The sequence below is a fragment of the Anastrepha ludens genome, chromosome 3, assembly GCF_028408465.1.
Source record: "Anastrepha ludens isolate Willacy chromosome 3, idAnaLude1.1, whole genome shotgun sequence".
In the NCBI taxonomy this organism is placed as follows: Eukaryota; Metazoa; Arthropoda; class Insecta; order Diptera; family Tephritidae; genus Anastrepha; species Anastrepha ludens.
The window spans coordinates 4,423,862-4,446,261 of NC_071499.1; the positions used below are offsets into that span (position 1 = coordinate 4,423,862).

Consider the following 22,400-nt stretch of genomic DNA (forward strand, 5'->3'; position numbering starts at 1 on the left):
ATTTTATTGAAAACTGTGTGTTGGTTTATGTAAATTTGTATATACGTAAATATTCTATGGTTGAAAAGCGTAGGCAAGGGAATTGAATTTGAGTTTGAGATATTTTACAAAAATTAAAGGTAATCTGCTTTAACTTATTCTGTTCGTTGTTTGAGAATGTTTTTTTGTTACCCACTTTCTGTGTTTTATTAAAAAATCACATTATGTCATGTTTTTAAAATTTTCTCATTTTGGGTATAAAAAAGCACTAAATTTATTGCTAAGAGCAAATGGTTGGCAACGCTACATAACTCAGCCAATGTGACGTTACGTACTTTCTGATGGGCGCAATCTTGTTTGATGTAAAATAGTAAGTTTGACCAATATTTATTCAAAGACTTCCATACGAACTAATCAGCGGTAACCCTGCGCTCATGCCAACATGCGGTGAAAAAGAAATACAACTTGCACTCTACAAAACCCAAATACGAGAAAATTCTGTTTACTCTGAAACTTCATTGGTGACTAATTGGGCGTTAAGTATGTTTGAGTAAGCTCGTTATTTTTGGCAACCAAATGTCAATAGAGACTAAACGAAAAACAGCTGACATTCACATTCACACAAACATATTCCAGAGAGTGTAATTTGACGTTTGCGATTTTCCCCGTATTCTACTGTAAGAAGTAGAGAATAGAAGAAAACGTCAAACACACTGACTGATGGGTACACAAAAATTTTCGTTGATTTTCCAAATGTGTAGAATTTGTTAAAACCCAATTTCAAACCATAGAAAAGCAAACGGAAATTATTAGAACGTGAGGTTTAGCAGCGATCGTCCAGCGCCATGGCGGAGCATACGTTCCTTGGCACTTGGGAGGTAAGTAAGCGCCGGCTAAATTTCTACGGCAATTTCAGTAAAATTGCGGATCTTTTTTAGATCGTGTCTTGCATCTTTGAGCATAAAACGGAAATTTCTGGCTTAGAAGGGTAAGTTTCGTTACTAATGTCTGATTTATTGGTATTAATTAATCGTAATCTTGCATTTTCAGCATTAAATTTCGCCTGGACGATACGAACGATATCACCTGGTATAATGATTTGGTTAATCCACTTCCTGAATCAAAAGACTGCGGCACTTGCTGCGATTCGGCGAGTGTCTTATTTAGTTGTGAAACTTTCGATGTGAACGAAACGAATCTACGTTTAGTATTCGGCGCCTTTGCTGGACATAGCATAGAATTTAGAGTAAATGCATTGGTGCTACTTTTTTAGCCTTCAAAATTAATGATTATGTCTTGCAGACAAACACTTTAACACCGACTGATACATTAATTTTGGACTGCGAAAACTGGTATACATTGGAGTGCAAGCGGCTGAAGGAGTGCCATGCTGCTGGACAGGAAAAGGAGTTCTCTTTCGCAGAGGCATTGCAGGAGTCTTATTTCACGGATGTAATCATCAAAAGCTCGGATGGCTTTGATGTAAGTTCATGCTGTTCGATCGCAACACGCATATGCAGTTGTTTTTGTTTGTTAATTTATTTATTTTGATTTTTAGTTATCATTTCGCTGCTTCACTTCGTTGACTGTTTGAGTTCGCATTTTTATTTTAAAAGGTCTCATATAAAATTGTTTGTGTTAATATTAAACATTTGAAATCTATAACAAGCAACTAATCGCCATATTGCAGTTCCATGTGCACTCATCCGTACTGCGCCTAAATGGTTTCGACTGTAGCATGTGCGTGCTGTCGAACGAGTCAATATTACCGCAGCCGCAAAATACTTGCAAAAACCACGACATCTTGCAAGCGCAGCTATACCAACCATCTCAGAAATGCCAGGACGGCGACGGCGCTTCCAATTCCATCAAGATCTCTGTGACGCTGCCCATATCAGGCGCCGAAAATAATGACGACAGCCAGAAGTCTTTGCCGCGCCTGAATCTATCTCCCATCTACCTGCAACCCCCCTCTGAACACCAAAATGCTGGCAGCAACAGTGGTTTAATAGCTCATCGCGGTGCGCATTTGTCTAATTCTTTCAATTGCCTTTCAACCAGTAGCAATGCTGTACTCAATGATAAAAGCGTACCGAGTGTTGGAGGTGGTGGCATGCGCCGTTTTCCACCCACTTCCAGTTCCGATTCACATCTGGAGGCGCAATCCCATTGCAAGAATATATTCAATTTTTGTCAAGACTTTCTGCTGCAGCCCACAGAAACAACTACTGTGTGCAACACTAGACGCCCGCCTCTGTCACCGTACCGGGCGCGCAGCCCTTCACCATTTCCAAGTTCAATGGATACACCGCCTTCTTCGCCTTTAACGCCGGTGGGCGTGCTCTACAACTTGCCGACATTTTTGTTGACGCCAGTGTTGCATTGGCTGTACACGGAGTCGCTAATGCCCGACATGGACGAGAATGCGTGCGAGAAGCTGATCAATTTCGCGGAAACGCAACCTTCACTCACCAAAATGGTGGATCCGACTAGAAAGTATCTAAAGCTCATACAGCTTAAGAAGTGTAAGTAGCGCATGAGAATCGAATATGAGGTGTCTCATAATTTACTAATTTAATTTAACGCAAATATTTTCAGTTGTGGTTAATACGCTGATGGACTCCCACACGGTGCTCAACCACATCATTCAAGCAATCAATCCTGTCACCATATCGCACGAACCCGCCTCACTTTATGCGGCGTTCAAAGACTGCCTCAGAGAATCAGCAATCGGTAGGCTGTGGGCGTAGACCTTCTTGTCTGCCTGAATAGTGTAATTGAATATTTCCTTCATTGCAGGATGCGCAAAAGTATTGCAGTTTTGCAATATTTTCATACGAGATGCCTCTGATATAACGCGATACCAGAAGAATGAAATCATCAAATACGTGCGCACACGAATTCCCATTTTCATGTCACAAATACACCAACTTTTGCGTAATATTTTAAATGTCTTCATGAGTCTAAATGTGGAGGAGAAGGCGGAGTTGGTGAATTATTTAGTACCTGAAGCAAGTTGACAAAAACTTTCTCAAAATTTAACTATTTACAATTAAAACTTTATTCTGAACTTTCAGATCGAATCCGCATTGGTAATATTAACTAATGTAATTGAGGAAATCAAAAACTCTTTGGAAAAGATGTGCAAAGTGAGTAGGCAGCTAAATTAAAAAAAAAAAACTCAATTTATGACACTCGCGCCTTTTAGGACATAAATTGTTCGCACTTGGATTTGTCGCTGAGACAGCAGGCGAACAACTCGATTGCAACCCAAACGCAAAACAGCGCTTTTATCAGCGCCAACGTGGTTTTGGAAAATAATGCAGCACCACTGTTCAGTCCACCGCCCATGTCGCCTAGACTCAGACGTGGCCCGCCAGTGGGACTGACACTTTACGATAATCCAACAGACAAGAAGCGTCTAATGACTGCGGAGAATGATCTCAAATTCGTATTGTATATGTACGAGGTGCGAAAGATGCGTGACATTTACGGTCGAATCGCCACAGCACTCGAAATTATTAGGGACAAAAAGTTAGCGCTGCAAGAAAGCGTCACAAATTGAACGCACTTCTAATGAACCCGTAATTTTCTCTATTTTCCAGAACTTCATTCTGCGATATGGACTATTTAAGCAAACGCAGCACGATAAATCAAAATCTGGAGCAGTTAATTATCGACATACCTGCATACATTTTGATTATGGAGAATCTTTCTGATCGAGTTGACGAGAAATTGGGCTGGAAGGAATTTAAGTTCTGCTTCAAGTTGGCCACAAGTCAAATAGTAGGAGTGATTGCATAAAACGCACATAGAAATAATTAAGTAAACGAATTCTTTGTGTGCATTTCAGAATGGTGTAATTGTGCAGGTTTTCGATCACAAGTCAGCACTGCGCGACTCCATTAGCAACGTGCGTCCATTTCGACTGCTGTTTATTTGCTTATTTTTACTGAAAAGCGTATTTTTAGGTATGCAAACTGGTGCAAAGGCAGGAATTCACACAGTCACTCATTGAGCTGGGACTTTTGGAACCATCCAACATCCTAGAGCACGAATTAAAGCTGGCAGAGCAAGATAACCACATGGAGGATGTGACCGATGATTTGGCAATGGAGCGTCGTCGCTCTTATGACTACAAAAATGTAAAGGTAGACTTTTGTGTAGCGAGACAATTCCACTAAAATATTTCAATGTCGCTTTTTAATGTGTCCCATGCAGCTGAATTTGACAAAGCACTTGTGCGAGCCGCCCATAGCTGCGAATAGTAATTTATCGAAAAATGCCTTACGTCTTCTGCACTCAGCTCAGCTGGCAGACATGGAATTTGAGGTGCACACCTACGCGCAGAGCAGCACACAGCTGCCTGGAATAATAATTTTGAACAAGGACGACAGCGGAGGCGCGCAAACGCACGGGCAGCTGCAAGCACCGCATGCGGTGCAACTACAGCGGCCGCCCACACAAGTGCACACCTTTCGTGCACATCGAGTGATTGTCTCGTCGCGTTGCGAGTGGTTCAAAAAGGCGCTGCTCTCCGGCATGCAGGAGAGCATCAAGAGGTAAGCTTCGTGGTTGTGTGTAAATGCGTAAATACGATGAGCTCATAAGCGACTATCCATTTGCTTCTCAGAAAAATTATCATAGCCGACACTTCGCCAGTGATATTTCGTCGCTTGCTGCTCTACATCTACGGTGCACCGATAGACAAGACTGTGGGCGCTGAACAGATTTGTGAATTGATGCTGTTATCTGATCGTTACTCAGTCTATGATTTGAAGGTAATATTGATTGCGATGATTGAAAAATAAAAACTATAAATAAATGCTTGCGATTGCTAGGAATTGTGCGAAAATACTTTGAACTCGCTGATTGACGAGGGCTCAGTGCTTTGCTTGTTGGGCATCGCCGATCGTTACATGGCCACTGCGTTGAAGTCGAATTGCCTATCGTTCCTATCACAGCATGCGAATCTGACCAAACAGGAAATGTTCAAAGAGCTACCGCAAACCCTGCAGGTATGTCTTGCGTTTGCAAATTGCATTTACTAACTAATTACACTTCACCTTCTCGCTTTTGCCAGTTGGAAGTGATGGACCTAGTACACTGGTATGGACGTGTTTCAGAGCCTTGGAGCGATGGGTTTAAGTCTCGTAGCGGTTCACGTCACAGTCTGAAGAGTCCTTCAAAGCCACGTTCAAGGTCCCGCAAGTCATCGCCATCTTACATGTGACGCTGACTGCGGCGTTCTTGGGCGTAAATGATTTTCGCGTCACGATAAACTAACAATGAAGCCTGGCTTTCAGGTTTAAGGCGTCATGGGCAAAGTGAGCATCGCTTACCTCTAATGGTATTTTAAAGAAACATTCCAAAACCCTCTAAAAAACGTAATACTGAACTGTATGGGAATCGATGTTAGTGCTTAACTGTTTGTACTACGACGTTATTGTTTGTTTCCTATGGTTGTGTGCTACAAATTACCGCTGCATGTATGCAAAGCACAAACTTCTCAGTGTAATCATACGTCCGTTTGGGATTGAACGACGAATTAATAACGAAACATTCCTAAAGTAAATATATCCCTTTTTTCCTAGTTTTTGTTGTTGTTAAGCATACTTGTACCTAAGTGTGATTGAAAATTTATTATGTTGCATTAGAATGTTTGAGATGTTAACTTATTTCAAGCTAAGGTAGTTTAAATTTCCAACTATATGGCAACTCTATGGTACTGATACATATCCTGGCTATGTACATTTGGTATATTTGTGAATATTATCTGAACGAACTTTTATCTGTGTTGAAATTAAGTATTATAGGCGATTGATTTAGAAAAACGAAATCAATTCGAAAATGTTTAGGTAACGTGTTGTTGTATGTGTAAAAGGAATTTATAATGTATTTTGTGGAGAACAAACATATTTTTATTATGCAAATTTTCAAGCTGTTTAACTTTAAAGAAACTCGTATTTACATGTATTTTCTAGTTGTAATTTATAGCTAAACTATAAGCAATGGCAACACAGCAGCATGCAAAGTAATTACAAAAGCAATGCGTGATCGCGTAGAGAAAATCCTAACTATTACATTAAATTGAATTGCAACTCTAAAGGAGATAATAAATGAATAGGAGATGTACTCATTATACCATTGATTAATATTAACTAAATATGTTCATTGTTGTCTTTTGATTCTTGAAACAAGTGAAAATAAATTGTCCAAAAGAATTTTTTGTTTGCGTTCTTATTAAGAGATTTTGCCGGGGCTGAACTTTTTTTTCTGTTAAATTATACGCGTTCCCATGCCAGTGTTGCCGGATGCCTCTGACAAACGATGACACTGCATTTCACAAAAAATTTATGTTAAAACAACAACAAGAATGACCACAAAATTAATTAGCTCCCCTCCCTCATTAATGTAACAAAATCTTTAATTTTATCGGTTGTTGTTGTTGTTGTAGCAGTATCTTCGCCCTGTCAGTGTAGTGTAATTACCGGTCGTCTTCGTCTAGCTCATCTAACGGTAGGCCCAGGAAACTGGTTGTTTCGACGGGTTGGGTCCAGAGGGAGAGGGGTATTAGATGAGTGGGTTTGTTGGGGCATGTGAAAAGGTGGTTAGTGTCGTGCGGGGTGCCTTCACATGCTGTCTAGTGTACCGTATTTTAATTTTGTCCGTATGGACAGTGTGCTAAAAAGACCTTCGCTGGCATACAACAACTTTACCACTCAGCAGCAAGCAAAAGTCTACGAGCGTTTCCCACCACCCCTGTCAAAAACCTGCTAGCCGAAGCGGGGCTTCCGGAATTGAAAGACCGTGTACATCAAAACACTCTGCGTTTAATCCCAAAACTGTATGTATCCAACAATATAATACTGAACAGTGACGTAAAAAAGGCGATCAAAAGGAACACAGAACTAAGGCGACCTTTCATTATCCGCAAAGTCATAAAATACGCTGGAAAAATAGATCCTTTTCTTAAACCAACGTTATGTGTTGCTCCACAATTTCCACCCTGGAAGCTTCCAGAAAACGCCTTTATCGCAAATCTTCTTGATCATGCCAAATGCAATACCTCTTCCCTGATATATAGAAAGCTTTTTTACGAAATACATAGTGAGTGGAGCACTAATGGCTGGAGCTTTGTATACACAGACGGATCCAAAGACAACCTGAACACCTCATTTGCGGTGGTGAATGAACAAGGAGTACTCATTAAAAAAGGTCTACTTTTCCCGCATTGCTCCATCTTTACCGCAGAAGCTCTGGCGATTACCTTTGCAGTCGACTACGTTTCCAAAGCTAAAGACAAATACATAATCTGCTCGGACAGTAAGTCTTCCTTTCTTGCTCTTAACAACACTGCATACAATGAACCCTGAGCTATAAAAATTCGATCCGCCCTTTGCAGATGCAGCTCCAAAATTAAAATTATGTGGGTCGCGGGGCATTGCGGAATTGGTGGTAACACCTTCGCTGACAAAGCAGCCAAGGAAGCTAGCACCTCACCAAGTATTTTTCACAACATTTACTTTAAGGCGGATATTAAACACATAATCAATGCCTTTATTAAAGAATTCACACACAACGATTGGTGCAAATATCAGCATGCCTACAAGCACATAAGTCCGGAACGAAACAGACCAGATATCCCATTGAAATGCTCCTCTCAGCCGGTAAACATTTTCACAAGATGCCGTCTAAGTCATACTAAAATTAGCCACGAACACCTCCTAACTGGGAAAGCAGCCCCCGAATGTAGTATATGCAACCGCCCACTGTCTATAAATCACATTTTAGATCATTGCCCTAAGTTTCCCAATAGTAGGAAAACAATATTTAAAAACCAATCACCTTCCGTCGCATTAAGAAAATACTCATCCGATAATGTTAAAGATATTTACAAGTTTATATACCAAAACAATCTACTATATCTTGTATAATACAATGATGACAAAATCTTATTGTTCTCTAAAATCTAAAGTTGTTATACTCAGTAATGTTAAAATACATATATTAGATAAACATCAGGCCGATAGTCTTAGTAGCTAGTGCCTCTTTTTTGTAATATAGTTCTTTATACAATAATTATATTTCATTATTAATAAATATGGTAAATAAATAAATAATTAGCTCCCCCAGCTTCCAGAGGGAGTCTCCCTGGTCTGCATCGATGGCCTGTGCGCCACAGTAAACGATTGCCTCACCAGTTTTTCTTGCTCTTTTACTGCGAGGAATCGACAACTTTCCCCTCTAACGCTCCGGGCTAAAGTCGACGACGCAAAGCCAAAGCCGACAGTAAACAACCCTACTATTTTGGGAGATGCGCGAGCTACTTTAGCCGGCAATTTATACTGCATCCTCCGCACGCCCGATCCAAGCGTAGTGCCACCAGACTGAAGCTGGCTGCACAAACTGACGAACAACATAGCGCCACTTGCTTACTCCAGCGATGAGATTCAGGGGGCAATCATTAAAATGAAATCATCTAAAGCCATTGGCCCTGACGGACTAAACATGCTGATGTTGAAAAAGTTGGGTCCATTGCGACTAGAATACCTCACAAGGGTTTTCTATATGTCTATGGTCACTCTCATAATTCCTGACAAGTGGAAATAAGGGAGAGTGGTTCCACTACTGAAACCTGGGAAACCCGCCAATCAAGGGGACTTTTATCGGCCGATAACTCTCCTTTCCCCAGTAGTGAAGACTCTTGAATCCCTTCTACTCCCGCTCTACACGAAATACCCAACACCAGCCTCACACTCATTGTCATTAACACTCAGATAACCCGCGGGCTCAACCAAAACCTCCCCTGCGAGTGGACTGCCTTAGTAGCGTTGGACATAAAAAAGGCTTTCGATACAGTCAGCCAAGCCACGCTACTAGATGATATTTTACAGTCGACACTCCCGCTAGGGCTGAAGAGGTGGACCGCGAACTTCCTGGGTGGTCGTCATTCGTCGTTGATATTTCGAGACCAAATCTTAAACCAGAGGAAAATAAAGCAAGGACTTCGCAGGGTGGTGTTCTTTCACCCTTGCTTTTTAACTTCTATATCTCGAAACTCCCCCCGCCACCAGGGCGAGACTCCCTGGTCTCCTACGCTGACGACTGCCCGATAGTGGCGTCGGGCAATGACATTGATGGCCTGTGCATCAAGGTAAACGACTACCTTGCCTGCCTTTCTCGCTTCTTCCCTGCGAGGAACCTACAACTTTCCCCCCTAATTCCACGGTATTCCTCATTACCACCTGGACAAACGTAATCAAACTACAGCTTAATGTTAAAGACGACGACACACCAATACCGACAGTAAACAACCCCACAATTTTGGGAGTTACCTTCGATAGTTTGCTCTCCTTCTCTGCGCACACAACCGCAATTGGTATTAAAGTCCAAAACCGCACAAAGTTCTCAAATCGCTAGCCGGCTGTACTTGGTACAAAAACAAAAAAATGCTGCTGACGACATTTAATGCAATTGACCAGCTGGTTCTGCACTATGCTGTGCCTGACTGGCCGCCTGAAACTAGTGATTCGTAGTGGACAAAGCTCCAGACTTGTCCCCCCTACAACAGTCAAGGAGCACAACAAAATGCTCAGCGAACAAACCCACTCACCTAACACCCCTTTCCCTCTGGACCTGTTGAAACAGCAAGTTTTCTACCGCCTGGGCTACCATCAGTTGAGCTAGACGGAAACGACCAGTAACTACATTGCACTGACAGAGTTTAGTAAGCGACTACAACACAATAACCACAAAATTAATTGGTTTGAAAAACTTGACTCAAAATGGGTATTTTCATTTCATTTATTCCCAGCAACAGTTTGAACGACGTTGCCTGTTTAGTAACAGGCCCTTCGCTTATGAACAACTGTAGGAAAGTGCAGAAAACTATGGATATGATTGATACTTGGTGGTGTACGAATGGGCTATCGGCAAATCCCACGAAGACTGGCATTGTGCTCTTCACCAGAAAGAGGAAGCTTGATGGAATCGTTCTGCCTAAGCTAAAAGGAGTCACAATCCAGCTATCCAAAGAAATCAAATATCTTGGAGTAATCCGCCGTAGCCGAATGGGTTGGTGCGTGATTACCATTCGGAATTCACTGAGAGGTCATTGGTTCGAATCTCGGTGAAGGCAAAATTAATAAAAACATTTTTCTAATAGCGGTCGCCCCTCGGCAGGCAATGGCACACCTCCGAGTGTATTTTTGCCATGAAAAAGTTCCTCATAAAAAATATTTGCCGTTCGGAGTCGGCTTGAAGCTGTAGGTCCCTCCATTTGTGGAACAACATCAAGACGCACACCACAAATAGGAGGAGGAGCTCGGTCAAACACCTAACAGAAGTGTACACGCCAATTATTTATTTATTTTTTAATCCTCGATAGTAAACTCCTCTGGAAACCACACGTTGAAAGAAAGGCATCCAAAGCTCTGACAGCCTTCTGGCAGTGCAAAGGTATCTTAGGGAAAACGTGAGGTCTTGCTCCTAGCAAGGATCTATGGATCTACACGGCTATGATAAGACCTATTATCACCTATGCATCAGTGGTCTGGATGAGTAGACTCCCTCTCGTGGGAGTCAGGAGGACCTTATCGCGACTACAATGCACTGTGGCCATATGTTGCGTCGGAGTTTTTCCGAGTATTCCTGCGGAAGCATCCCGGCTGGAATTACTTGCAAGAATATCGTAAGTTGTAAAGGGGATATCAGGAGTCATTTCGTAGCTGTCCTGATAGCAGTATGTTATCAGGTTTGGAGCTTCATCTCCTGTGTGCCGCCACTCATTCCTAGGGGCCAATTGGGCACCCCCTCATTCAGAATCGGCTGGCGATTTGACGTTCCTTGTTACGGACGGGTCGAACCCTAGCGGCAATTTTGGTTCTATACGCCAGGAAAGAAAGCAAACTATCGAGGTAACTTGGTAACTTGGGGTTAATGATAGTCAATATTAGTGCGTCATCACCTTTGACTCTCAGTTGTAGTTGACCTCCTTCATTAAGATCGTGTAAAGGGTCCCCTTGCCTTTACATGGGAAAAGTTGGAACACTAGCAATGGATGTCATTGCCGGACGCCGGCAATAGGGATCAATCGGCAATATCTGAGATGAATGAAGCTCCAACTGGTGGTTGAGAAAGTTTCGAGATGTAGAAATTGAAAAGCAAGGGAGAAAGGACATCTCCTTCTCTGCTTGTAATCAATTTTAATCTCGAAATGTTACTGGCGGGTGTTGATCCCAGATTTATTGTAATTTGTGGATCACTAACTTTACAAACCAACCAACGAACTGAGACCCAGCGGACGAGTAAATTGTTCAATATGATCTAGTAGCGTGGAATGGCAAATTGTATTGAAAGCCTCCGATAGGTGCAATGCTAGTAGGACCGTTCTCTAGCAGGTGCACTTTTAGTAAAGCTCGCGGTATATCCGCGTGTTTACGGTTTGATGTGCTAGGGTGGTTTTGTGCACATCGCCGTGCTACTGAGGTTAGATGTTTCGTGAAGAACGGTGAACGAAAGTAGAAGAGCCTCAAGGTTATTCACTACTGGGGGAAAGGCAAGATATCGGGTGATAAGATTCCCCTTGGTTGGCGGGTGTACAGATTTCAGTAGATGGACACCACTCTTCCTGTTTTCCACTTTTCAGGGGTGATAAGAGTAGCCGTAGACAGGTTGAATACCCTAATGAAGTAGGCTACTCCGGCTGGAACCCTATTTTTCAATATCAGCATGGCGGAACCCAAAGCCATTGGAAACGCTATACAATTAGCCCAAGTTATTGGGCTGAAAGTACACCAGTTGAACACAACTTTGGAACCAGTGAATCGAGATTTGACACTAGCACTCATATACAAGTAAGTCTACCTTCCTCTCGCTGGCATCTCTTTACCTCGTTTCATTAACACCCCTAGCTCACAAGCTTGGCATCCTTACATGTATTTAATTCACACACATGTAAGTACAAGTTTTTTCACTTCGGCACTTACTTACTTAAGAACATCTCAGGCATATGTAGAACAATCTCAAGAGCATGCACGTAAACACAGTCATACATACACACATATGTACGTACGAAGGCACCTGCTCGAGATTGATTCTATGCATGAAGGCTAGACGACGGCGGAGGCTGGTTGGCAGGCGGTGCTACTTCATTTTGTTGCCAGTTGTTTGTGGTGTCCTGCATTCTTAGTATTCGTTCCGCTCGTCCGTCCCTTCTTCCCTTGTTCCTTCATTCGTGCGCTTGTTTGGCTGTGTCCGTTCGTTTTTTTTGTTGATTATATCACTTAATGATGCTTATTGTTGTTTGAGGTGGCTGTTGTGGCACGAGTGTTTGTTGATACTTTTGTGTAGCCTTGTTGCTGATAGTTGTGAGATTGTTTCGGCACATAGCGGCGGGTTGGTTTTTTTTTGTTTTGTAACGAATGTATGCATACGTAAATTCGCCACTCTGTAGGGAAATTGGCTGATTTATGGGACTCCTGCGAATTCGGCAACATCACATTTAGGAAATTTAATTAGTTTTCGTTCTCGCGAGAGAATTTAACATCTTCATTCTCGGTCGTGAGCACTTAAGGGACAAAGAAGAAGAAGAAACAAGAAGAAGAATATTAGTTTGGGGAAAAAGAAATCCATTATTTTTGCGTAAAATTTTTGGGCAAATGGTTTAAAACTGTTTTACAATATGAACTATCTATGGCTCTTGGGCGACTCTACGACTACTAATATGACGGTCAAGTTCGATTATTTCTGGGATTTTATAGACATTTAACATCGAAAATGCCTGAACAGAATCGGCAAAACAAAATTGCACGTAATTAGCTGTTCCCCTTATCGGCGCCATAAGCATCGGCTTGGCTTGCATTTTCGTTTTTATCAATGAAAAACTGTAAATTTTTTCTTTGTTGACTTCCATAGTCGACACCCTGTAACTCAAAACTGAATGGAACAAAAAGAAAACACCAAAAGAACTTTTTCAGTGTGAAATATCATCATGACAATGACCATAAACTTTAAATTGTTTGGCCGATACTTTACGAGATATCGCTCACTACAGCCATCTATCGAGAAGAGAATGGATCTCTTTTTCACCAAACTAATATATTCCCATACACCACCTGTCTTCTGAGGCAATTAATATATGCTAAACTTGAAGTTCATAAGAAAACATTGGAAGAAATTATGAGTCGGTCCACAACGCCACAAAATACCGCGGGTTATTAAGCCAACCATTTGTCAGTTTTCGCTAATGAAAATCTCTCTTAGTATGAATCTTGAAATCCTTAAGAGCAATATGAAGTAATTGAATGTCTTTTGCAACAACAACAGAATACGTGGTGTATATATACATAATTGGCGCGTACACCCTTTTTGGATGTTTGGCCGAGCCCCTCCTCCTATTTGTGGTCCGCGTCTTGATGTTGTTCCACAAATGGAGGAACCTATAGTTTCAAGCCGACTCCAAACGGCAGTTATTTTTTGGGAGGACCTTTTTAATGGCAGAAATACAATGGGAGGTTTTTCTTACCTGATTCCTGATTTCCACAGTACTGAGATCTTCCAATCCATTAAAAAATGTCTCCTTAAAATGGTGAATCTACGTCTGGATGGAGCGGAACTATGGCACAGAAGCTGTGAGATCGTCCCTTCCTCTTCCTCATTTAGATAGCTTCTGCAGCAGTCATCTGTTGCCAAGCCCATCCTCTGCGCATGTCTGCCTATTGGGTAGTGCCCCGTTAAAACGGAAATCAGTGTGCTAAGACTATTCTTATTTTGACGTAGCAGAGAATCTGTGCGTTTAGCATTGAGAGTAGGCGATTCTGCAGATGGGTTCATTACGCCATCTTTCATTCGCTGCTCTTAAATTTTTTTCAAAGATAAGTAGCTCACAGGTCTGTAAAGGTAGCCTACACCATTGCCTGTGTACTCATTAGCCAACTTGGTGTAAAGTCGGGCTAATTCACCACTAGGGCCGACGACCTGAATTTCTTCATAGTTGCTTAATTAACACTGGCGTTGAATCAATGCTTGGAGAACGATTAAAATTCAGTTCGAAATGTCACTTTCAGATGTTTGCCCGCGATGTTGAGCACTTGATGCCTTTCAAGATGGCGAAGAGAACAAACAACTGTTATTTCATTTCACGCAATTCATTCGCGAGTGCCACAATACGACCTGCGGTTGCAAAGTAGTAATTTAATGAACCATTTCAGTTTATCCTCACAGGGTATTTTGCATGCACTCAGAGCGCTTTTGTATTTATGTAAGTTTTCTGTTCCAGTGCTTGTTGTTGCTGGCAGTGTGTTGGTCGTTACTTATACATTATTTCCACTTCACCGTGAATTGAGGGTAATACGTGCTTTAAGCCAACTTTTTATTTCGTATTTATCTTGGCTATTTGTTGTGTTTGCTGTGGTGTACGAAGTTTAAAGCTTCGCCAATGATTTAGTTTTAAAATTTATGTGCACATAGTCCGTAAAGTGTGCGTTCACCTTACAAATATTTCTAACTTGATTAAAAATGCAATACAAACTTAGAGTTCAAAACATATTTCATTTCTTCATTACATCTTTAAACTATAAAAGTAACGTAGTTACTGCTTCTAAACACTGAAGAAACAACAAACATAAGCGTACATTGCGACGCTGTGTAAGGTACTGCAAGCTTTTTGAGATAAATACGAGTATACCGCTTAAATGCAATAAAATCGATGTGCAGCCCGGGGGAGGGTTTAAGTACCACTCTGGCTCTCCTCAAGTAGCATTAAGGCACCGCTTTGATACCGTTTGAGACCTCCAATAGGCAGGTACCTACAGCCAGCCAGAGCTGTTGATGTAATGGAGAAGATTGTTGGGACTTAGGTAAGCTGGACATTTACAGATAAAGTACTCAGCACTATCTTTCTCTGCAAGGCCCTCACAGCTTCTGCATTGGGGCTTAGCTTCTCCGCATGTGAGCCGATCGTCCAATGGCCGGTAAATACAGCTACGAATTGAAAATTTAATAGCGTGGAGTCTTCGGGACTTTCTGAGTCTTCCGCATATGGTAGTATCAGGTCAGTCTATAAGTTCGATCGTATTTTACCCATAATTTCACTTTTGTACGATTTTTTCATACAAAAAATTATTCGCGACATATAACGGAACTATTTATATTTTCTTTGATATATTGTGCATTCAACGAGTGATTTTGATCGCGGATGCCCCGCGCAGGTCGTTCTGAAATATTTAACTCCGACACCTTGCTCGAACTCGTGATAGCTCAGAGGTTAAATTCATCGCATGGAACAGTTCACAGGCACCCAGTTCACAGGCACCTGGTTCAGTTGGGAAAGGTTTCAAAGCTGGGAAAATGGGTTCCGCATAGACTTTCCGTCGCCAACCATCGGCAGAGAGTGAATGTGTAGTCTCAGCTGCTGCAACGGCTGGAAAATGAAAAGTTTTTTGAACCGTATCGTTACTGGTGATGAAAAATTAGTCCTTTATGGTTAGATAAAGTTGAAACACCAGAACCGACCCCTAGAGATGACCTTCACCCCAAGAAGATTCTCCTGTCTATTTGGTGGGATACGATCGGTATTGTTTATTATAAACTTCTGGAACCAAACCAGACGATAATTGCTGATTGTTATTCCCATCAGCTATCAAACTTGAATGAGGCACTTAACAAAAATCGACCGTCTTTAGTGAATAGACGCAAAGTTTTCTTTCACCACGACAACGCAAGACCAACATACTCTCCGGATATTGCACCTTGTGATTATCACCCTTTCCGTGGTCTTCAATCCCATATGAGTAACAAGAACTACTCCTCAAAAGAAGCTATAAAAGGGGATATCGAAGAGTATTTTGGCTCCAAGGACAAACAATTTTTTGAGCAGGGAATTAAAAATTTGCCTAAACGTTGGGAAGACATTGTAAATAATGACGGCAAATATATTATTGATTAATAAATACCAAAAACATCTTTTTTATTAATTTTAAAACCACCTTTAAAAAACGCACGAACTTATGGACTGTCCAAAATATTGTACAGGTGCCACAGTGTTTTCGAATTGCACATGAAAAAATGGAGTTCTATATTTTCTGCGCTTGCCGGAGATATAAGTCGGGCAATTCTGACACCAATTCAGTCCCCTTCCTGGCAAGCTCATCAGCAAGTTCATCAACATCTACGTTCTTATGTCCTAGAACCTAGATCAGGTAAGTACCAGCACCACCGAGAGATCTGATCTCCTCCTTGCGGCAGTTAACTAACTTGGATCTACACCACAGCGTCGTCAGAGCGCGATTAAAATGATCTGAAGAAAATGTTAAGACAACATCAAAAGAGACTCACGTAATGGAAAAACTACCAGCATCGATACTCCAACCTTTACTGGACTCGCCATGAAACTCTCTACCCTAGCAATATCACTCATCTACAAGCAATCACTTTCACACGCCTAAGCATCGGGCATACGCAAATAACTCACCAACATCTTCTCACCGGACGATCAACATGTGTTCAACAATATTGTATTCGCCGATCATATGTTCAACACTTGTTTTGTTTTACAAAGTTTAGGCAAAAGCATTTAATTACTAATCAGTACCAAAAATTGCTAAGAATTTACATATATTTGTTTAGTAGAATGTCAAGTAAGAACTTATATTCGCATTCGATGGCCGTTGTAGCTGCACTCCCATATGCAATTAGGTTTAATATCTATATAATATTTATCATATTTCTTCTAACACATAATATTGTAGTAAAAGCAAAAAAATAAAAAAAACGAGAAATCTATTTTATCGCCTTCAAAATAGGCTCCATTCCAAGCAATACACTTAGGCCAACGATTAGTCCAGTCATTAAAGCACCTTTTAAACGCGTTTGAAGAGATCTTCTTCAGCTCCTTCAGTGGTTTCTCCTTAATGGCCTCTATCGACTCAAAGCGGCGTCCGCGGAATGGCAATTTAAGTTTTAGGAAAAGGAAAAAGTTACAGGGGGTCGGTGAATGCGGTGGTAGTTCGATGATAGTTGTCGAGTTTTTGGTCAAAAAAGTGTTCACAATATGAGCCTTGTGAGGCGGTGCGTTATCATGGTGCAAGATCCATGAGTTTTCTTTCCACAAATTGGGCCGTTGCCTACGCTCATTCTCTCTGAAAGGTCGTATAACTTCCAAATAATATTCTTTATTTAACTTAGAACCATTTGGAACGAGTTCCAGGAGCACAAACCCATGATAGTTAAAGAAAACTAGTAGCATGATTTTCACTTTTAACCGACTTTGACGTGGTTTTTTGGGTTTCGGCTCATGTGCATAGCGCCATTCGGCCACCTGTTGACAAACTCATATACCAACGTCTCATCACCTGTTGCGCTAGATAAACGTTGAGTCCGAATTCACTTGCTCAAGCATGTCTTCCGTCACCTTCTTCCGCTGAATTTCTTGGAAGAAATTTAACTATCTTGGAACGAGTCGAGCAGCCTCGCGTCTCATGCCCAATTGATGGCGTAAAATGTTGCGAATTGATTCGTGAGTGACGTTACGGTCACGAGCTTCCTCCCTCAAACTTAAATCATGGTTTTCTAGCACCATTTGCTTTGACGACGTTTTCATCCATTGAAGACATTGGTGGGCGACCAGACCGGGGCAAATTTTCCACGACTTCTCGGTCCTTTGCAAAAGCCTTATACCACTCAAAGATCCGTGTTTTTGATAAAGCAGACTCGCCATAGGCTTTCTGCAGCATTTTCAACGATTCGGCACACGAAATCCCGTTCAAAACACAAAATTTAAGACAAATTCTTTGTTCGATTTTTTTATCCATAGGGAAAATCGCAGAGCACACCGGCGCTTGACTGATAAAAACAAGCTAATTGACAGATCACGCTCAAACTCTGCGACTCTATTGAGCACAGTTGTACCAACATTCCAGCAAAAAAGATCTAGACATACTTGTGTGTGTAAAGCGCGCTTTTTAAATGAACGATTCCCGATATTTTTTTGACGGAATGTATGTCTTTCGTGCGATCCAATTAGGATTGTGATACTTTCATTTGGGGACCGAGTCATAAAGTCTACATAATTGGAATTGAACGACTCCAACATGCTTTTCTTAAATACGCTTTACGATCATTGAACTTTGTTGAACCAATTCCTACTTATCAAGCTCGCTTGCTTTTGATTGAACTAATGTCTTGGGAACTAAGAAGATCTTTCCTCCTACTTTCATTTGTTTATAAGATCATCAATGGCAGTATTGATTGCTCTTTTCTTTTGGAAAGAATTAATTTTAACCTTCGCACAGTGTAATCTTGGTGGCTCGTTACCTTTCTATGTTACTAAATGTATAATGGAGTAAAGCTCGAAAATTTAGGGTATTTTGAGGAACTTTGTTTACAATAAAAAAACGAAAACTATATTTAAAGTTTTTAGGCTTTTTATTTAATTCTTTTACATACAAAAATGAAAATTTGTTTTTAATTTTAACAATTTTAAAAATGGTGCTGAATTGACCCTCCCGAAAAATTGGACCTGGACGGCGTTGTCCATTTTGGGTCTTCTATTTATCTGTAACACAAAGTCCAAAAAAATTATTAGTCAGTATGACTGTACCTACGTCCCATACTAGAATAAAAAAAAAAAAATTTACCAAATGGCGCGGTTTTGAATTTGACACTCTAAAAAATCGGGGTTTTTCAGTTTTTTAATCAAAAAATACGAAATAATTGAAATATTAATATGGTTCTAGTACGGGCGATAGCCATTGATGTTGTGAACAACATATTAAAATTTCAGACGATTCGGTTGAATAGTTTTTAGAAAAAACTAAAAAAGTCGTTTAGAGATAAATGAGTTTAAAGTTTGAGGTACAGGGCGGGCGGACCACTCTCTACCTAGTTAATGGCTGTAGAAGCTGTAATTTCGGGAATTTTCGCATGCAAATTTCACAGTATATTCTTAAGATACTTTCGAAATATCGGAAAAGCAAAAAATCGATTTTTCGGAATTTTTAGACCACCGGGTTCCCTTAATGCTCCTCTTGTTGGAGCTTTGAGTAAACTTAATTCGATCTCGAGTTCTATCCAACTAGATTTTTCTTCTCCGAAATGTGCATTTTGAATTAATTTAAACTTATTCTATATTTTAGGTATTTAAACCATTTTCGATTGTCAATCTAATTAGTCTGTAAGAAGCTCATGTTCATAGGTGAAATAAATAAATAAACAAAAACCAAAAAATTCGTCTGGAAATCCTTTAAATGTATCACACAAATCAAAGAGATTTTCGTTTAACTTACATAGAGTAAAACTTATGAAGATCTTTATGATTGCATGTTTCCTACAGGGTATGATTAGTCACAAATCTTTTTGGATCTACATAAATGAAGAAAGAAAGAAATTGGGATCTTGGTATATATTATTTCAAACGAAATTATGGGGCTCAAATAGAAAAATAAAGAAAATAACAAAGTTCTGTCAATGGATTCTGGTAGAGAAGAGAACAAAAAAGTATACGAGTACCGGCAATTTGAAAGTTTTGCAAAACTTTGCAAGGTATTTTTTATCTAGCATTCTGGAAACGTGTCCTAGCCAACGGATGCGCTACGATTTAACAAAGTGCACGACGTTTTCACCTTGTAGGAATTCCTCTAGCTCGTTATAATATCTGTTGCGATAGAGACCACTTTTTTTCTCGTATTGGACCCAGTATTCTTCTTTCCAATATGCTTAACTGTGTAATTGCATCTGCTTTCAGAGTCCAAGAGGAAATAAAAAACAAAGAAAAAAGTTATTCTTTTCAATTATTTTTATCAGTACGCCAGGGATTCAAAAACTACATGAAATATCTGATGATAGAGAAATACAAGCAATGATAAAACTTCTCGTAAAAAGCTATATGGCATTCAGAGGTGCCTTAAATCGGTAGGTCCCCATATTTCTTAAATGCACATCAACACTTAACCAGAGAGGCACGCATATATTTTTACAAACACAAACATATTTTATTTATTTATTTACATGAAATTAGCCTACAACATAAATCTTAGAAGCTATTTGTGTTAGGAGATATAGCAGCTAGGCCTTAAACGCGTATATGTACTCGTATATGAAATGTGGTTGTTGACGAGTTCTTTTATGGAAAGTATTTCTGATATAGCAAAACAATTTTCACGTTTTTTGGTCGTTTGTCAGCTGGTGTGAAATATTGAATTGAGCTTACGAAAATCGAGAGACTCAGTCAAAATGCGATACCCAGTTGTCTGATGTATGTACGTTTACCTCTGAATGATTTTCATAAGTGACTTCTTATTATTATAAAGGGTGGTTAAATTTCAAAGGCCGATGTTGAATGTGTACCACACCTAAGCGTAAATTTTTTTTCTGCATTTCATTTGACATTTTTCAATTTCAGACTAACTCAGACTAAAAGTTATTCAGGCTTATTATGAAAACGAGCGTTCAACTCAAAATGCATATAGCGCACTTCATAATTTTTTCGGTCAATTTAATCGTCCAAATGTGCGTACAATCGGAAAAATTTTGGCAAAAGTTTGAGCAAACCGGGTCTGTAGGAGATGTGAAAACACCAGTGCATGCTCGTGCAGCTCGTACTGCAGAAAATATTGCTGCTGTTCGCGATAGTGTGGTTGAAGAGCCGTCCACCACAACTCGTCGTCGTGCCCAACAATTGCAACTCTCACGCTCGTCGTTGATGAACATTATGCATAAAGACTTGCATTTACACGCTTACAAGGTGCAACTGACTCAAGAACTAAAGCCTCTTGACCATTTCAAGCGTCGTCAATGGTCAGAATGGTGGCTGGAAATGGCAAAAGTGAATGACCAATTTTCGAAGAAAAGCATCTTCAGTGATGAGGCACATTTTCACCTCAAAGGATTCGTCAATAAGCAGAATTGCCGCATTTGGGCGAATGATAATCCAAGAGTGATTGCCGAAAAACCAGTGCACCCACAAATAGTGACTGTTTGGTGCGGTTTATGGGCCGGCGGCGTCAGGGGTACGTCGATAAGCCAGCAACAATTCAAGAGCTAAAGGATGAGATAATTCGGCACATTAACGGCACAGAACCTCAATTATGTCTCAGCGTCATCGAAAATTTGGACCATCGGATAGAGGTGTGCCGCCGAGACCGCGGCGGTCATTTGGCCAATATTTTGTTCCATACATAATTGGGCATACCAAGATCATCATAATAAAGAGATATGATAATAATTTCCTAAAAGAATTGTATTTTATTCAAAATCAACACCGGCCCTTAAAACTTAACCACCATTTATATATATACATATTTTGGGAATAGTCCAATAATCTCTAAAGACCACACCTTTCCCTATGTGGCTTTGTAGAGTATGTATACCTCAGACGGAGGATATGTACCTGATTCGTAAAAAGTTGTGCTCTATAAAAGTTTTGCCAGCCCTGGGGCTGAGATCATTTATAGCTCTTTTCAAAGAGTCGTGGACTCAACGTTTCGATGAATCTTTTTCGCTTTGCTTTTTCGTACATAAGCACAAGTATATCTATTTCTGTATATTCGTACGCCTTATTGTGTTCATTCAGAACTTACACCTGCAACCGACTATTCCTATTCCACATTAGACTGATTTGTTTACACATTGTGTAAAAAAGCAGAAGCACTGAAGATCACTGAAAATATAAACAAAAATGTAAAAATGCGAATATCTTAAATTGGGCTACCATGTGGAATCTTGACAAAAACCGCTCGTCGCTACAGCGCTAAGGCGCTAAAAAAACAGAGCTATAAACGTAATGAAAAAGAAAAAAAGCAGAAGCTAAATCGCCGAATGGCGTTGATAAACAAACTGCGTAAGTGGAAATTCCCATGTACATACATTGATGGATGTATGGTATGGACACACACATACTCAGTTTGATTGTCGTATTGGTATTGCTCAGAATCTTCCAATCACTCGCCAAACTTGCCGAAGCAATCACTCACTCATTTGCTCATTTGCAGCCAGCAACGTTGCAATGCAGCTTTTGGAGGGCTGTTGAGTGCCAGCGTCGGTGGTGGGTGCATTTATCGCTAGCACACACACGCACATATATGTATATACATATAAATACTTATGTATATACAGAGGAACTTGTGTAAGCGCACGCCACTGTTTGTTGCCCGAAGGCCGTTGGCGGCCGCTGGAAGTCAAGCAAGAGAATCGACTGAGCAACCGCCCTAAACGAAATCAACGCCACACACACACACACTGTCACTCTCTCGCTCTCTCTCCCCATTAGTTGCGTTGTAGTGGGACTTAGCACTTTCTTGATGGATACCAGACACAAGTTCATCGTTTTCAGCTGCTTGTTAGACGCTTTTCCACCAACTGAACGCAAAAGTCACGAGAGTGCGCTGGAATAGAGAGCCAAGAGCGCCGAACACGCCGAGTAA

The 22,400-nt window shown here is 40.6% G+C and overlaps 1 protein-coding gene across 3 annotated transcripts; it reads left to right on the forward strand.

Annotated features, from left to right (window-relative positions):
- Positions 1–671: 671 nt before the first annotated feature.
- On the forward strand, positions 672–6,203 carry LOC128856881 (uncharacterized). 3 transcript variants are annotated; one of them, XM_054092300.1, is made up of 16 exons: positions 672–857; positions 918–967; positions 1,030–1,225; positions 1,282–1,461; positions 1,670–2,504; positions 2,578–2,712; positions 2,779–2,990; positions 3,057–3,128; positions 3,188–3,513; positions 3,585–3,765; positions 3,833–3,892; positions 3,951–4,130; positions 4,201–4,541; positions 4,613–4,760; positions 4,821–4,997; positions 5,063–6,203. In XM_054092300.1, exons 1-16 carry the CDS (start codon positions 825–827, stop codon positions 5,210–5,212), a joined length of 3,276 nt encoding a protein of 1,091 aa, XP_053948275.1. In that variant the 5' UTR covers positions 672–824; the 3' UTR covers positions 5,213–6,203. The 3 variants fall into 3 exon arrangements, with proteins under 3 accessions (XP_053948275.1, XP_053948276.1, XP_053948277.1); XM_054092301.1 differs by having other exon boundaries at positions 3,951–4,124; XM_054092302.1 differs by lacking the exons at positions 672–857; positions 918–967; positions 1,030–1,225; positions 1,282–1,461 and adding an exon at positions 1,538–1,595.
- Positions 6,204–22,400: the final 16,197 nt, after the last annotated feature.

Coding starts and splice junctions, on each gene's coding strand:
- LOC128856881 (XM_054092300.1), top strand. CDS start 825: ATGGCGGAGCATACGTTCCTTGGCACTTGGGAG. Junction 3,129..3,187: donor CTTTGGAAAAGATGTGCAAA/GTGAGTAGGCAG, acceptor CGCGCCTTTTAG/GACATAAATTGTTCGCACTT. Junction 4,131..4,200: donor ATGACTACAAAAATGTAAAG/GTAGACTTTTGT, acceptor TGTCCCATGCAG/CTGAATTTGACAAAGCACTT.